Consider the following 18,270-nt stretch of genomic DNA (forward strand, 5'->3'; position numbering starts at 1 on the left):
GAAAATATTTAATTAAAAATATTAGTGATATTAAGAAAACGAATTTTGAAAATAGCAACTTTTAAAAATAGTTAATATTTGCTAGAAATAATTATTTTATAGTATTTTTATTTTCTAAATCCTAGAAAAAATAATTATATAAGATTATGTAATTTTAATTTTCTTTTCTAACACCCTAAAACTGTAAAAATATATTTGATAGTTCTTTTCCTTAAAAAAAATCCTAAACAAAATAGTTTTGTATCATATATTTTAATTCCTAACCAAAAGAGAATTGTAAGAAGTTATTTGATAGTATATTATTTTAAGAGAGAATTTGATGATGAGCATGATACTAAAATTATTTAATTAAAAAATGAAGTGAAAACAATATTGATATGAACTATAAAAATCATAGTTTAAAAGTTATTTAATAGTAACTAGAAATAATTAATTGATAGCAATAATATTTTTCTGAAATTCTAAACAGAAGATAATTGTAAAAGTTTATATGAAACTACTTTTCTTTTTCTAAAAAAAAATTTAAAAAAGTATTTGATTTTTTTTATTTTTTTTTAATTGTAAATTAAGGCGAGATTTATAAAATATAATTTTTTCCTTTTAAAAAAAAAAAATCCTAACAAAAGTAAACATACCTATTTAATAATATTTAAAAAAAAAAGAATTTGATGACAAGTATGATGCTAAAACTATTGAATTAACAAAAATAAAAACTTAGGATGTTGTCGTGATTGGTATTTATGTGTTTGGTTATACGAAAATCAAACACATGTTTGATATATATATATATATATATATATATATTTATGTTTGCTCATAAAAAAATAATTATTATTATTGTCACCGTACGTATGTTTAGTCAAAAACAAATCAAGCTTCATCGTTATCTTATTATATTTTTTTATTTTTACTATGTAGTAGTTTATAATTCATTTTAATTAAAATGTTACTATGAAAATATATCATTAATAAATAATGAATCAAGAAAATTATTTAACATCAGATAAATTTAATAAAATATTAAAGTAGTACATAAAAAGTGTATAATGTTGTCATTGCTTCTTGACCTTATTTAACTTCCAAATTCATTTTTATTTCATTATAATTATTATTTCGGGTTGGATTCGGTTTAAATTTTTACATTTGAATGTTTTTTCTAGCTCTAACAAATATTAACTGAAACTTATGTGTGAAAACGAGTTCTTAACTATATAATAAATTTAACAATACATATGCAAAAATAATTTTAAAACAAAAATATAATGATTTTTTAATATTTTTTAATTAAAAATATCAAATAAAGCCCGTTGCAATGCACGGGGCTAAATCTAGTTGGTTAATAGTCCAAAGCAAAAAGAATCACACGAAAGAACAAATAAATTGTATACACAAACTCGTTGAATCTACGTTTTTTCCAGCGAATCCGACTTGTGTCTTGCTTCGAAAACCCTGGAACCCTAACAAAGCTAGGAACGTAGCTGCATAAAAAAGGGAAACCACATTCCCCTTCATCGGCTTTAATTACTTGGAAATCCTTGTCGTTGATGACTCTGATAATAGATAGACCCTTCATGTCAGTATCATTATAAGTTATAACAAGCCTATCGTTTTTGTCGAAATAATAAGGGAAATTTGTAAATATAGAACAAAAAAACAACTACATTGTCCCTATACCATAAATTGATCTATACATTGTCCATATAGTATAATCTTTTGTGTTAACCCAATTAAGCCCTCCTAATTTATAATCCAATAATTGATATAATTATATATAAAACACAACAATTTATAAAATTAAATAAAGGTAAAAACAAAATAAATACATCTTCCCGATGAACCCTAAGCCCTTTTTATTACTGCAACTTTGATCATATCTTTAGGTGCCATTGATCCCAAAGGAGAAGTCAACGGAGCTGAAAACCAAGATCCTTATTTTTCTGGCAAGTTTGGAACCCACGCGTCGCTCCCTCCGACTTAAAATTAAATCTCCGTGCATTGGTAAAGAAAGTAGCAATAGAGAGGAGCACCCTGAAAAAGAAGAAACAAAGGCTATAGGTTTGTAGATGATGTTATTAACATTTTTTCCTGGGTAAAATCATATCTGAAACTTTATTATTGCTGCAGTTCCATGTTGCTTTCTGTGTCTTTGCTGTGGTTGCTCCACCTATTGTATTCAAAAGAAACTATCTTGCGTAATTTTTTTTTTCTTAACATTAGAAGTTGATCTTGTCTTTGCTTTTGGTAACTTGAGTTTGGAGAAAGCATTTGAATTGATCAGCTTCAACACAAAGACAAGTTTGTTACACTCGCATTTAGGTTGGATAAGCAATCTGCTAGCTATTGTCCTTATCCTTGCAATCAATTATTTTTGTTCATGTAACAGTGGGATCTTACTTGCAATAGATTTCTTAAGCGGTAATACATTAGAGCCAGTCTCTTGTCTTTGATGCGGTAAGCATCACAGAGTCCTGAAATCTCATTTGTTTGGAACATTGGCAGATGAACCTGATGGTGTGCATGAATCACAAGCCCTCTCATTGGCTCATATCAAAACTCTAGCAGCCAACTCCATGTACTGAATCTGTCAAACCATTCTGCTCATGCACGAAACAAGAGATTGTAGAACAGGAGATCTCTCTTAAGAAAGCTGGATACCACAATCTCGGACATAGTTTCAGATTGTTTTTGCAACGTCGTACATGTTAAAATCTAGATTATTTGTTAACCCAAACTATTGATCTGTATTTTACTATCAAGTGGTTCAAAACAGTCTTTGTTCTTTCCTTGTTATGCTTTTGTGAGAAAGCACTGATCTTCGATGATTAGCTTAATAATCTTTTGGTTTAGCTTAATGTAAGATGAACTTTTGATTGTTATAATTTAGGGAGATGCAAGGGAGACGATCCCTGATTTCATTACAGAGTGTGGAGCTTCACATTTGGTTACTGACTTCTCTCCTTTACTGGAAATTAGAAGCCGTAGGAACGAGGTTATGAAGAGAACGAATGATTCACTAGAAATACATGAATTTTGTACTTATTTTGCTAATATAGAATGAGGAACTACAAATAGACGAAGATGGCTGAATGAATAACCCATTTTGTGTTTTTCTTTTCATGGCATATGCAGAACAGGTTGTTAAAATGGTTTTGTCTTCTTTTCAGGTTGCAGAACAGGTTGTTAAAATGGTTTTCTTTGGATTTAGTTACTGGTAATCGTTATGTGTGTGTTACGTGTTGTACTCGGAATCTTGTAAACAATAGTAAATGTGTTTTAGCTGTGAGTTGTTTTACTCTTTTCTCATGATTTTCTCTCACAAGAGCCATTCTAAGGACTCCGTGGCTCTCTGTTATTACTTTGCAGCATGTCTTCGATACACCTCAAAAGAAAGCTTGTCCATATTTTTGAATCCATTATTTCAAAAGTTATGATTAGGGTAATACAGTTTTCAGGGTTGACATGAATGTACTTGTGTTACTAAGAATACTTATTCAGCTGCGGCCATTTTCAGAGACTCTACGAGTGTCATCAACTGAGATAATATGAGAATATGTGTGTGAGTTAACAAGCAAGCTATACACATTTTTTTTTACAAATCACAATGATGAAACAGCTATTTATGTGTCTAATAAGTCATCACATCAAACATGTTATTTGACTAAGATTTAAAAATATAGTTGACACCACAAATAGGGTTTAAACCCTAAACCCTTAATCACATAGGGTTCAAACCCTAAAGCCGAAATCAAATAAATAGGATTATGAATTTAATGTTTAATAAGTTAAAGTTAGTGTTTAACAAATTAAATTTAGTGTTTTAAAAATTAGAATTTAATGTACTTGTTGATTTAAAAAATATTGATAAAGAAACACGAAAATTTTGGAAAATTAAGATTTAGAAAATATTTTCTTAACAGATTAGGAGAGATTTAAGGAATATTATGATTACGAATTTGGTAGAACTCATATTTTGTCGTCCGTAGACTGAAGACATACTGGTAGACTACGAAATCCCGCTAAGGTGGAATATCATATTGAGGTAGATAACACAATCACAATGTCGTAGAGTATAAATATATATGCAGATTTTATGTTTCAGTGTTAGTAGATATAATAGTAAAACGTAGTTCATCAAATCTACTGTACTTCAGATCATAGGGAAAACGGCAGTTAATTCAATCTGCGGTGGTAGACCAATGACCATTAAGTTGATATTACGTTCTAAGAGCTGCAGATACTTATGTAGTTAACTGAAACTACAATCTACATGCTCGTAGACACTAGATTTTGTTTTCTGCTTTTCGTAGATCAAAAAATGAAATTGTGTTCTCCTAATATTTAGTCAACCAAAATATTTTTCATATAATTATTTATTTTTTATATACATTTGGAATAACTTTCCATATTTTTCTGACTTTTAAAATAATTGATATGAATTTTTAAAGTTAGCCAGGGGTATCTAAGTCCAAAACGGGCCAAAAAGAGATTTATGGCAAAAGGACAATGTAGATGTTTTTCTGTTCTGTTTTGGCAATTTTTTCAAATAATAATTCGTAGAAACGAGGGTGGGACGTGGATATAAAAGCGGAAACTCTGGTATGTCCACGACCACCAATTTGGTCCAAGAAGTAAGCATGAGCCAATGCTTCACCCATATGCATATCTTCCTTGTTTTGCGACATTGCTCCAACACCGAAAGCCTATCTCCTTTATAAATCTCTAGTGCAATAGGATTCAACTCATCATAGCTGAATGGCAAGTCATCTATGGGCTGAAACCTTTCTTTGTAAAAATCATAGCTTTGTACAAAAGCTGTATGATCTTCTCGAAGACCTATACAATAAGGAGTTCCTCTCAGAGAGAGAATCGACAACGGCACACTAAGGAACCAATCAAAACTGATGTTATCTATAACCTTCCATGTCTTGGATGCAACTTCACAGACCTCGACCCTTGAAGGTCTATTTCTGGAATTACTAGCACAACGGAACCTTAAGATTCTGTAATCACAGTGGCTGAGGTATCCAAGGCTGTAAGCATCATCTCGTTGGTGAAAGTCACTACCGCATTTGATCCAGGTTGTTTCCTTCAGTAATGGGTTCCTAACCAAAAGCTGGTTGTCCATGACACACAACAACAAACCGTCGCTATGAACAGTCTTGTACACCCTAATTGGACTACATGTTCGAGTTTTTATAAGGGTAAAGTCTTGGACGATCAAGGACGGAGGATCGACCACGTGTTATACATTAATTGTTTATTTTTTGAAATAAGGGTAAAGTCTCTATAGATGTAAAAAAAAAACCATCAGATTCTCATTCATTGTAAAGCCTGAAAGGTAATATACATACATCAACTTCTTATTGCTTTTTGTATCTTATATATTAAAACTGAAGTCACAACCTTGATTCATGTGTGATTTTTTAAATATAATATATATTGATATATTATATTTTAAAAATTCTAATAAATCTGTGTAAAAAAATTTAAACAATAACTTAATGTATTTTAAGTTATCGTTTAAAAATGAAAATAAATAAATTATATCTTATTTTATCTACTTTATAGTCATGATCATGTTAAAATATAATTATTATACTAAAATAAATATGATAAAATTATATTCAATTGATAAATTTATAAATTTTATATTCATAAATATAAATTATTTATTTAAAATATAATATGATGATAGAACAGCTTAATAACAAACTATATAATACATATCTAAAAATTAACTTATCTTAGACTTTTATATATACAATAATAGATTATCTAATATTGGTAAAAAGAAATCCAGTTTTGAAAGACGGGTCAAAATTTAGCATAAAGTAAATACAAAATAATTTTTAAATATATTTTCTCATTAATATATTAATTTGCTTAATAACTAAATGCAAATACAATAAGATAAATATATATTAAGAAGTGGTAAATACATACAGTTTAAACAATTAATTAATTATAACATGTAAATTATAAAATTATTGTATTTGAAATAGTTATATAAATATTTAAGTATATGATTAACATTAAAAATATATACCACTTATGTTCTAAAACAATAATTTATGTATAGAAAAGTGAAAACAAATACCCGTGCGGTTGCACGGGTCAAAATCTAGTTCTATATTAAAGGACATTCTTTTTTTTTCCCAACAGAGTTTTCATTGATACTTGATAAAATACAAGGGTAGAATACTTATGCCGGCGGAAAACATGACCTTCCCCGGAAACTAAACCTATAAGAAAGGAACGACAGTCTAAGAAACAGACCACTAAAATCCAACGGAAACATTAAGCTACAAACTGGAATCCTTCGACTAAACCATGACCTAACAAGAAATAAAAGTATCAGACTTAGTTATCTTATGATCAGCCGGTAGTCTTACCAAATTCAAGGCAAGAGAGCAGAAACCATAGAAGTACTTCATGAAGAGCAGGAACCATCATCTGAACCTTACCGTTCACGATGACCACAAACCACCTCTAAGACGAAACCAAGACGAAAACCATGAAGAACCAACACCCGGGAGAACTCACAACTCAACCACACCTTCATCTGGACGCCTTAAAACCTCAACCTCATTCTAAAGCTTCACCACAAGAAGCCACCGAGGAAAACCAGAGACCAAAGACAACCAGAAGACACACTTATTCAAAGGGCAGGAGGAGGACTCTTCTGCTACTGGGGAATGGAATGGTTAACCTGAGACCACACTTTTACTCAACAACCCTTCAGCTGCTCTTCATAGGCCAATACCGTTCTGCTACACTGTTGCTAGAACAAAAACAAACTAAGCCAATCTCTGAACTCTATGACAGATTAGTCGATATCAAACGCAGAAGACTAGCTAAGAACCCGCAAACAAAACGAAACTTTAACAATGAGCAACTACAATGGAGGAAGAGAATCTGAAACCCATTAAAGGATAGAAACCACAGACCAGAAGAAGCAGAGGCTACAAACTCTTAAAGCACACCATCCGGAAGCAAGACGAGTAGATCTAGGAATCAAAGGAAAAGCAAACTCTGATGCTGGCTAGAAACGACCAGCACACATCTTCATCATCTAGAAAAGAACCGCCTTTAGCCATCAGACTCTGAAGCCGAACTTCACGCGCCACCACGCACCTCCAATCTGATACCTTCACTCCCATCAACCAGCTCAGATCCTTACCACACCTTTAGAGAACAACAAGAGCACATCACAATAGAACAGAGAAATTCGACTCCGGTGCTGTGAGAGCCACCGGAATCGATCACCACAAAACCTAGATCTACTTTTTTCAGAGAGAATACGAGGCCGACATTAAAGGACATTCTTTGGTGGTCTTTTATGTGATTAGTTATTTGCAAGAGATAAATGGTTTGATGGTTATGGTAAAACGCAATATGAATGCATCATATGACAAGTTGTTTGGTGGGGTTTTAAGAAAAATTCAGAGCTGGTGTTTATCATCGGTGCTATAACATCTTTCTTAGCTTCAGGTTCTTCTCAATAAAGCAATAAACTTTGTTCTGTTTTTATTTATCTTTGATGATTGATTCAGAATGTGCTTTAGTTTTGCAGATTTCTGAGATCTTATAACAACGCATTAAAAGTTGAAGAAATAAGTTTTCTGAAAATGCAATTTTCTATTTCTTGTTTCTTAAGCTTTTACAATGTCTCAATACATACTTATATAGTAAATGATGAAAGCCCTAGTTCTCTATTGACGTGTCCTCATCCTTCTTCTCCTAGACATCCAAGGGCTTGAAATGAGTTGTACAGTTCAGGACCACTTCTCAGTTTAGTACACTCAGTCGCTATCCTTTTTCCTCTTCTCTTCTCTTCGCCAGCTCTGATTTTGTCTTCATCTGTTGTGACCGTTGAAGAGTTCCGTTGACTGGTCTTGGGTTGGGCCTGAACTAACTTCTTGCGCTCTATGATTTCCTCAAATGAAACTGCATCGTTTTGAGCTTGATGTTGTGACTTGTTGGTTACGTTGATACTCCCCTTCAAACTATGCGTGGGATGATAATCAACGCCTAGTTTGTACCTCAAACTCTGAAACGCAGCCGTCGGAAGGGACTTTGTAAATATGTCTGCTAACTGGAGCCGAGCAGGGATGTGTCTGACTACTAGTGATCCCAGAGCAACCCTCTCCCTAACGTAGTGATAGTCCGTTTCAAAGTGTTTTGTTCTTCGGTGAAAAGCTGGATTGGCTGTTAGGTAGATAGAAGAAAGGTTGTCTCCGAACAGTTGTGGAGTGACAGGCAGAGAGATTCCTAGTTCCTTGAGTAACATACTTATCCATGCCAGCTCTGAAGCGGTTTCAGATAGAGCTCTGTATTCGGCTTCTGTTGAGCTTTTAGACACTGTTGGTTGCTTCTTTGAAGACCATGAGATCAAGTTTTGCCCAAGGAACGTGCAGAACCCGCCTGTAGATCTTCGTGTTGATGGACATCCTGCCCAGTCGCTATCACTGTAGGCTCTCAGAGTACAATCAGTGTCACGAAGAAACGAGATTCCCATAGACACTGTCCCTTTCACATATCGCAAGATGCGTTTGAGGTTTGTGAAGTCTGAGACTGATGGAGCGTGCATCTTTTGGCAGACGTAGTTGACTGCGTATTGGATGTCTGGTCTGGTCAGTGTAAGATATTGCAATTTCCCAGCCAGACTCCTGAAGTAATGCGGATCAGTGAATGGAACGTTCTGTTCTGGAACGTTGTTTAGCTGTAGCGGAAGTGGCGTGTTGACTGGTGCACTCTGCTCCATACCAGCCACAGTAAGAAGATCAATAGCGTACTGCTCTTGAGTCAGAAACATTCCTTGATCGTGACATGAGGCTTGAATTCCCAAGAAATAATGCAGTTTTCCAAGATCCTTCATCATGAACCTAGCATTTAGTTCTTCCAGCAACTTCGTGAGAGTAGCAGAGCTGTTTCCAGTGATTGCCATGTCATCTACGTAGAGCAGCAGCATTATAATGTTTCCATCATGTGAGTAGATGAACAGTGAAGGGTCTTTTATGCTGCAGATGAAGCCAAATTCAATGAGAAAGTCACTGAATTTATTGAACCACGCCCGGGGAGATTGCTTCAAACCGTAGAGAGATTTGTGCAAGAGACATACATGATCAGGTCTTGTTTTATCAACGAAGCCTGCTGGTTGTCTCATATAAACCTTCTCTAGCAAGTCCCCATGCAAGAACGCATTTTTAACATCCATTTGCTTGACTTCCCATTTCATAATCGTTGCCAAATGTAAGACTATTCTCACTGTTGCCGTTCTGACCACTGGGCTGTAAGTTTCCAGATAATCTATTCCTTCTTCTTGATTGTTGCCTTGAGCAACAAGCCTCGCTCTTGGTGTTTCGACTGTTCCATCTGCGTTTAATTTGTTTCTGAATATCCACTGATTTCCAAGAACATGCATCTCAGGTGTGCGAGGAACAAGCGTCCATGTGTTTGTTACCATACACGTTGATATCTCATCCCCCATTGCGTTGTTCCATCTTGGATCTCTCAAAGCTGCAGCTACAGATGTTGGAACTGGATTGGCCGTTCTGTGGGTTAGTAAGGCGTATTTGGGGTTCGGTTTTCTTATTCCAGCTTTGGCTCTTGTTATCATTGAGTGTTGTGAAGTTGAAGCAGGAACATTTTGTTGTGGAGACAGAGCAGTCCGAACAGAACTACTTTCAATGGGGTTCGAGTTCAGATTACTTGCTGTAGAAGACGTCTCTGCTTCATTGCATCTTTGAGGTGGTAACGTTTGTAGTAACACATTGGACGATACTACAGGGCCTTCAGCGGTTGATGACTTGTTGGATTGTTCTGACTCTGAAGACATGAAGCTTCTTTGCCAGGCCCCCAACGAAGGAGTTACAATTTGAGGGTGAGCGTCTTTGTAGATCGTCTCAAATGGGAAGCTGAGTTCATCAAATATGACGTGTCTGGATATGTACACACGACCCGTTGGAGGATATAAGCACCGGTATCCTTTGTATTTGTCGTTGTACCCGAGGAAGACGCAGCGAAGGGACCTGGGATCAAACTTTGTTGCTGCATAGTCTCTGAGCATCGGGTAGCAGGAGCATCCAAACGTTCTCAACGCTGAGTAGTCAGGAGCTTTGCCATGTAACACTTCGAAGGGGCTTCTCTTATCCTCTAACACCGAAGATGGGAGCAAGTTGATCAGAAAGTTCGCAGTATAGAACGCTTCCACCCAGTATCTTTGTGGCGTTTTGCTCTGAAATAGCATGGTCAAGCTCAACTCTGTCAAGTGTCTGTGTTTTCTTTCAGCTAATCCGTTTTGTTGAGGAGTGTATGGGCAAGATACTAGTTGTTGGATCCCACAGTCTTTCAGATGAGACAGGAACTTGTTGCTCATGAACTCTCCACCTCCGTCGCATTGGAACATGTTAATCTTAGTAGACAACTGGTTTTCAATCATCTTCTGAAACATAATGAAAGTGTTGTAGAAGTCTGACTTGGCCTTTAATGGAAATAGCCAGGAAAAGCGAGAGAAGTTGTCCACAAAAATTACATAGAAGCGGAATCCTTGATTAGATGTAACAGGTGAGGGACCCCAGAGATCACAATGAACTCTCTCTAGGGGTCTTGAAGCAACAAAACTAGAAGCTACAAACGGTAAACGACTACTTTTCCCTAGCTGACATGACTCGCATATCTTCAGAGAGCTTTTATTGACTGCAATAGACTTGATTTGACTCAGATACTTCAGAACTTGATCGTGAGGATGGCCCAGCCTCCTATGCCACACTTCATCGCTTGTTGAGATCTGTCTTGTTGAGTAGAGAGCTTGTGGCTTTGGAGACTTGAGACTGTAGAGACCTTCACGGGTGCTTCCTTGTCTCAGGACCCTTTTGGTTTGCTTGTCCTTAACAAACACTCGATTGTCATCAAATTCAAAAGAGCATGGATAATCATTTGTAAGCTTAGAGACAGACAGTAGGGATTTTGCGATTCCAGGACACACCAAAACATCTTTAAGAGGAAGAGAGGTACCTGAGGTTGAAGCGATGTCTGTGGAACCAACGTGAGTTATAGGCAGAAAGTTGCCATCTCCGATCATGACTGCATCGTTACCTCTGTAAGGCTGAGAGTTCGCAAGGTGGTGTGGAGAACTTGTTATGTGAGATGTAGCCGCTGAATCAGCAAACCATTCCGCACCCGCGTGATCTGTAACATCAGTAATGTGCATCGCTGCCATAGCCATTGGTAGTTCTTCCTCTTGGTATCTGTTGTTGAATCTATGCCAACAGCGCATAGCGGTGTGTCCGTATCTTCCACTGATCTGGCAGGAAGGACGATCATCTGAAGAAACTGATGAAGCAGAGGAGCCGGAGCGAGATCCTGATGAGGAAAGTTGCTGGTGAAAGCCTCTTCCTCTTGTGGAAAAGTGACCGCGTCCTCTGCCTCTGCCGAATCGGCCATTAGACTGGCCACGTCCTCTTGAGTTGTAGTAACTGGACTGAAAGTTTGATCTTTCCACGTTGAACGCAAGGTGTGGTGATACGTCAGAGGAAGTGTTGTATCGTTGAATACGAGCTTCATAGCTATGAAGACGTGGAAGAATGTCTTCAAGAGTGGGATCTGGCAGCATATCCACAGCTCCTTCAATGCTTGTTATGAGGGGCTCGTATTCTTTCCCCAGACCTTGTAATGTTGCAAAGATCTTCATGCGTTCTGTCACAGGACTCTCAATAGACGCGAGTTGGTCACAGATGAGCTTTATGTCAGTCAAGTATTCTGTCATGGTCTTGGCTTGCTTTGAGACAGTTTGAAGTTTGCGTTGTAGCTCGAACAGGCGAGATGATGTTGGTCGGTTGTAGTGTTTGCCAAGAGTGACCCAGATCTGGTGAGATGTGCTACACGAGACGACTAGACTCTGAATGTCTTCGGAGAAAGACCCTAAAAGCCACGACTTTATGACCTGATCTGTTTGGAACCAGGTGTGGTGGTCTGGGTTTGAAACCGGAGTCGTAGTGCCGTTGATTGCCGGAACTGGTAACGTTGGAGTGGGCTGAGGTATCTCGCCGGTGACGAAACCGAGAAGTCTTTGACCATTGAGAAAAGCTTCAAACTGATTTTTCCATAGAAGGTAGTTCCTCTCTGTGAGTTTTACTGTAACTGAGTTCACTATCTTGAGTGAAGGTGGATTGTAGAGTTCAAGAGCTTCCATGGTGCTCTGATACCATAAAAGTTGAAGAAATAAGTTTTCTGAAAATGCAATTTTCTATTTCTTGTTTCTTAAGCTTTTACAATGTCTCAATACATACTTATATAGTAAATGATGAAAGCCCTAGTTCTCTATTGACGTGTCCTCATCCTTCTTCTCCTAGACATCCAAGGGCTTGAAATGAGTTGTACAGTTCAGGACCACTTCTCAGTTTAGTACACTCAGTCGCTATCCTTTTTCCTCTTCTCTTCTCTTCGCCAGCTCTGATTTTGTCTTCATCTGTTGTGACCGTTGAAGAGTTCCGTTGACTGGTCTTGGGTTGGGCCTGAACTAACTTCTTGGGCTCTATGATTTCCTCAAATGAAACTGCATCGTTTTGAGCTTGATGTTGTGACTTGTTGGTTACGTTGATACGCATGGCTATCTGAAGGATCCCATCAAAGTTCGTTTGATGACTCTTAACTCTTAAACTTTAAATTATATCATTTATATGTTACATGACTATCTCTGTAGAAATCCATAGTTTGTGCTAAGCTACAGAAGATATCTCTCTGCTGCACTTAGCCATTAAGTTGATCCCTTTGGACCACAAGTCTGCGTCTTGACAGTGGAGACAAATGGATTCGAATTTCATAGAGGAATCTGATATTGTGAGATTGAGGCAGTGTCTCTTGAGCTTTATGTATTGTTATCACGGCTATGCCTTCACAGGAATCGTTGGCATTAACGGTTTTCTTATAACTCCTTCATTAATGGACAAAATGGGCAAATGGACATAACAATCGTAACGGACATGAATCGTTGCTTTAAATCTTCTTTCTCCTTCACTATCACCACAAGTAGCAAGATGACTACTATGAAGGCTATAGTTGATCTGTAATTTTTTTCTCAATATCTAAAAACAAAACTGAATAAGCCAAGTTATAAAGAAGCTTTGCAATCTGGTGTTTGGTGATTATTTATTAATTTACTGTATTCATGTTGAGGTAGATCATCTTCCTGTTCGTCTCCGTCGTATGTTTGTTAGAGACATGACACTAAGGAAGTTGACTTTGCCTTTTAGAAAATGGACGTGGTCCTTTTAGTTATAAAATATTTATTATTTCGTGGGCAATATTTTTGATAATTTAAATTTTACTAGATTTGTTGTCGATTTGTGTGACAATGTCCTAAATATATTTGACATTAACCTTATTGTATAGAATAAAACAATGGAGTTGTTAAAAAAGGACCAAGTATTTTAATTACCGATTTGTTTTAGTTTGAAGTTCCGATAGAAACATTTCGTTGTCACTTGAATGATGTCTTACAACTGAACTAACTGAAAAAGAGATATGGCCAGAGTTTAGATCTTACTAAATACATAACCGTTCAAAATCTCTAAAACAAAAATTTGGAATAGATCTGAACTTGAAACAAAATCAATAATCTAAATTTTTTATCATAAACTTTACATACTTAAAATATTAACTATATTAAGTTTCAAAATAATCAATAATTTAAATATTATTTATAACTAAAATATCCAGAAATCGAAATACCATAATATTTAAGTTGTTATAAAAATATTTAGTGTTACATATAGCTGACATTAATTTCTTTTAAGTTACATTACAATTGTTTTAAAGGATAAAATAAGTATATTGTGTAAGTATTGTGAACGGAGAATGTAAAATTATTGTATTTAATTTAATGTGATTTTAAAAAAAAATGCTAAAATAAAAAGCTCAACTTATAATTTTAATATTGGTATGAAAGTAAATATATATAATTGCATGGTCTAACAAAAAGAGAACAAACAAAAATAACAGAAATGAAATTAGATAACTTATACTAAAACAAACAATTAATATATATATATATACCGACAAAATAAAAATAGAATATACCTTAAATAAAAATAGATTATACCTTCATTAATAATCGCAATAATTATATTAGAAAATTTTGTTGACCGTAACAAAACTGTTTTGAGTCTTTCACAACAAACGAGATAAAAAAATTAATGATAAAATTGCAAAAAATAATGTTCCATGAATAATTAAAATAAAATCATTAAATTAAAAATAAATATTAAATAGAAATGTAATGAGACAAATTCCAGCACGAACTTGCTCTAGTATCTTAAACACAAACTAGTTGAATCTACGTTTTCTCCAACGAATCCGACTGGTGTCTTGCTTCCAAAATCCTGGAAGCCTAACCAAGCTTGGAACGTAGCTGCATAAAAAAGGGAAATAAATTTCACATTCATTAGCTTTAATTACTTGGAACTCCCTGTCGTTGATGACTCTGATAATAGATAGACCCTTCATGTCAGTATCATTACAAGTTATAACAAGCCTATTGTTTTTGTCGAAATAATAATTTGTAGAAAGGAGGGCAAGACGTGGATATATAAGCGGAAACTCTGGTATGTCCACGACCACCAATTTGGTCCAAGAAGTAAGCATGAGCCAATGCTTCACCCATATGCATATCTTCCTTGTTTTGTGACATTGCTCCAACACCGAAAGCCTATCTCCTTTATAAATCTCTAGTGCAATAGGATTCAACTCATCATAGCTGAATGGCAAGTCATCTATGGGCTGAAACCTTTCTTTGTAAAAATCATAGCTTTGTACAAAAGCTGTATGATCTTCTCGAAGACCTATACAATAAGGAGTTCCTCTCAGAGAGAGGATCGACAACGGCACGCTAAGGAACCAATCAAAACTGATGTTATCTATAACCTTCCATGTCTTGGATGCAACTTCACAGACCTCGACCCTTGAAGGTCTATTTCTGGAATTACTAGCACAACGAAACCTTAAGATCCTGTAATCACAGTGGCTGAGGTATCCAAGGCTGTAAGCATCATCTCGTTGGTGAAAGTCACTACCGCATTTGATCCAGGTTGTTTCCTTCAGTAACGGGTTCCTAACCACAAGCTGGTTGTCCATGACACACAACAACAAACCGTCGCAATGAACAGTCTTGTACACCCTAACAGGATTACATGTTCGAGCTTTTATAAGGGTAAAGTCTTGGACGATCAAGGACGGAGGATCGACCACGTTTTTCTGCTCCTCAATGCCCACGGCAGAAATCGTAGGACCAGTGTCTTTGAGTATAAACCGATGCTCACCACTATAGCTGTGCATGTGAAACGACAAGTTCTTCTTGTTGAGTCTCTCTTCCAATATAAGACTATTCCAAAGCTTACATACACATCTCAACGTTGCAAAATATTTCCATGGAACTCTGGCGAGAATTTCCTCTTCCAAATCATATGGTAGCTTCAGTGCCATTGTCGTGGAACCTGGTTGTCAAAAGAGAGGTAAGATGCTCACATGGTTTATAACCGTAACATACATATGTATGTACATATAGATGACGATAAAAAAAAAGAAATTGGAAAACATTAATAATCGGAAACTTGGATAAATAAAGTTTCTATATTTCAGTTATAGTTTCCTATTATTTATGGTTACCATAACAGCCGGTTGCTTCTTTTTTTTTTTTTTTAACTCTTATTAGTAACATTCTATTAGAAAAGACAGAGCTATAACTCAAAAAACAGAGTTTCATGAAACAAAAACAGAGCAAAACAGAGAACCAGCTATGCCCATTTTCGAAAAAAAAAAGAATAAAAAACAGAGAACCAGCAGGTCTCAAAAGATAAAACCAAGGAGAAGTAATAGGAAATCCTATATGTCGGCCAAAGAAAGACGCCGGCTGCTTTAGAGATACTATAAAGTATAATGTAAATCTAAAAAACTGACAATGTATAATTGGAATTTGGAAAGACAAATAAACTAGAAAAAATCAGGTTGTTGTCCCTTCGGTATAAAACCAATTTTATCCATTTTTTCTCATTTTTACTCTTTATATTTCTGAAAACTAATGAAATAAATAATTTTGTAAATCAAAAAAATTATTAAAAATATAAACAATTAATAAAACATCCATATACACAAGCTGGTAATTTTTTTTTGTTTAAAAATTTGGTAAATAAGATTTTTAAAATACGTTGTACTAAAAGTAGAATGTGTCTTCTACAAAAAATGGTATAGTAGAAAACGATTTCTAAAATAAACACGTTCATCTACTTCTTTTAGAACGTCTATTTTACTATTTACTAAATTTCTAAAAAAGAGAAATGTGCATTCTACTAATCGTAAAGGTATCCACTTTCCTTCCGAATGCATCTTCTACTTTTATAAAGTATTCTAAATTTTGGGAAATGTGTTTTCTACAATGTACTCTTATGTCTACTCAAAGTAGAAAGTGTATTCAGAATTTTTATCATTCTTCTAAACTTTTAGAAGTCACCTTTTACGGATAAGAATACCTGATTTTTTGCGAAAATTAATGAAATTTCAGTTAAGAAAATATTCTAAAAATCTCCTAGAAATATTCTAACTTCCTAAAACGTGTTATGGTCGATTTTACTTGAAAATTGACTGGTGACCAAGGGAACAAGGAGGAACACTATGTTCCTTAATATTCCTTAATATTCCTTAAATTTTTTACCATTCATGAGGAATGGATTTTCTTTTTCATTCCTCTTCATTCCTTTGTTCGTAGAGAGTTATAGAACAAATTTATTCCTCATTAATTTTGATAAGGAACCATCATTCCTAAAATTTTATTCCTACTCATTATTTTCCTATTTGTTCCTATTGTTCCTATGATGGTTACCAGTCACACCCTAAATAAAAAAACGATTCTCTCTTCTCTTCTTCATCAATCTATGGTTTTTCCATAGTTTTTCTTTTGATTCTTCTCACAAACTCTTGTTCTCTAAGATGCATATATATACCTCTTTTTTTTTCGATTGCCTTTCAACTGTTTTTTTTTTTCCTTTTCTCCATTAACTTTTTTTTTTAAATTCAAATTAACTTTTAAATTATGTTTAATTAGATTAAATATAGGGTTAGTTTTGGAATTATGAGAAAAATTATACTATTGAGACAATTTTATGTTGGTAATATACCAAGGGGACAACAACCTTATTTTTTTGTTCTCTTTTAGCAATTTTCCCCACCTAATTACTGACAATTTATAATATTTTAATTTTTTTTTACCCGAGAGTTACTTGCACGTCACAATATTTCTTTTTACCAATTTTAAGTCCCATTTTTAATAAAATCTGAATAATTGGTCCTCCAAATAGAACCCCTTCCCAATTCATTCCATCCAAAATTTGGGCATCTGTCCAACACACTTATTTTCTCACAAATGACGTATAATTGTGTTCCATTGTTTATGTGGTAGGTAGTTTTGAGTTGGACGTAAGGCTGGCAATTAAGGTAACATATCAAGTTTGGTTTGGATATTTCCGATATCAGTTTGGATAGAGGAAAATGCGTCCCAGTCAGATAATTTAAAATTTTTGATTTGGTTTGATATTTTTCGGGTTTGGTTCAGTTGTATCCGAAAATTACTTGGCTGAGTCCAAATATATAGAAAATAACTGATTTATCTGAAATGCGCGGATCAAATTTTTTTATTTATATTTAAACATGTAAAAAATATCTAAATATCCAAAAATAATTGGAAATATCTGAATTATCCACAAACAAAATAACATATCCAAATTTGTAGTTATAGTTTAGTAATTAAATTACTATAAGTAGTAATATAACTAGTATTTATATATATATATATATAGTTATACTTAGAATAATTTTGGAAATCCGTTATTTTTTTGGGTTCGGTTCGGGTTCGGATATGGTTCTACGTATATAGAAATTCATGTACGGTCCAGACGTATATGTTAGATCGGATTCTCTTGTGTACTTTAAATTTGGAATCGGATCCAATTTTGAACTTCGGATCCAGAAAATTTGTTCAAGTCTAGTTGAATGTATGTGGTTTTTAGGTGTCTTCTTCCCCTAGGTGTTTTGGATTTCAGATTTTATATTTCCTTAGTATCTACTTTTTCTTAAATAAAAACTCGGAAACATTTATGCTAAAGCTTTTGTTAGTTGTGTTGAGAGACGTACACTTCTTATTACATCTATTTATACACAATAGATCTTGTGGGTAACCATAATCAACTTCACACATCAAAATCTATTGATCTTTGTGTTAAT

At 34.7% G+C, this 18,270-nt stretch overlaps 2 protein-coding genes and 1 long non-coding RNA gene across 3 annotated transcripts; 1 reads left to right on the forward strand and 2 right to left on the reverse strand.

The window, feature by feature from the left end:
- Positions 1–1,336: 1,336 nt before the first annotated feature.
- Positions 1,337–5,242, reverse strand: LOC125578179 (putative F-box/LRR-repeat/kelch-repeat protein At1g11620; the record flags this gene model as incomplete). Its single annotated transcript, XM_048740516.1, has 2 exons — positions 1,337–1,625; positions 4,551–5,242. Coding segments are annotated over 2 exons (981 nt in total), but the record flags the coding sequence as incomplete, so codon positions are not given.
- LOC111210425 lies at positions 1,634–2,834 on the forward strand. Its single transcript, XR_002661760.2, has 2 exons — positions 1,634–2,055; positions 2,500–2,834. It is a non-coding gene; the product is annotated as an uncharacterized LOC111210425 (long non-coding RNA).
- Positions 5,243–14,310: 9,068 nt separating the features above from the next.
- LOC106426090 (putative F-box/LRR-repeat/kelch-repeat protein At1g11620) lies at positions 14,311–15,923 on the reverse strand. Its single transcript, XM_013866805.2, has one exon. It carries the CDS (start codon positions 15,478–15,480, stop codon positions 14,326–14,328), a length of 1,155 nt encoding a protein of 384 aa, XP_013722259.2. The 5' UTR covers positions 15,481–15,923; the 3' UTR covers positions 14,311–14,325.
- Between the last annotated feature and the right edge of the window lie 2,347 nt (positions 15,924–18,270).

This window comes from Brassica napus, chromosome A9, assembly GCF_020379485.1.
Source record: "Brassica napus cultivar Da-Ae chromosome A9, Da-Ae, whole genome shotgun sequence".
NCBI classification, from domain to species: domain Eukaryota; kingdom Viridiplantae; phylum Streptophyta; class Magnoliopsida; order Brassicales; family Brassicaceae; genus Brassica; species Brassica napus.

What these genes read in the sequence shown, in the direction of transcription:
- LOC106426090 (XM_013866805.2), bottom strand. Translation starts at nt 15,480, where the DNA reads ATGGCACTGAAGCTACCATATGATTTGGAAGAGGAAATTCTCGCCAGA.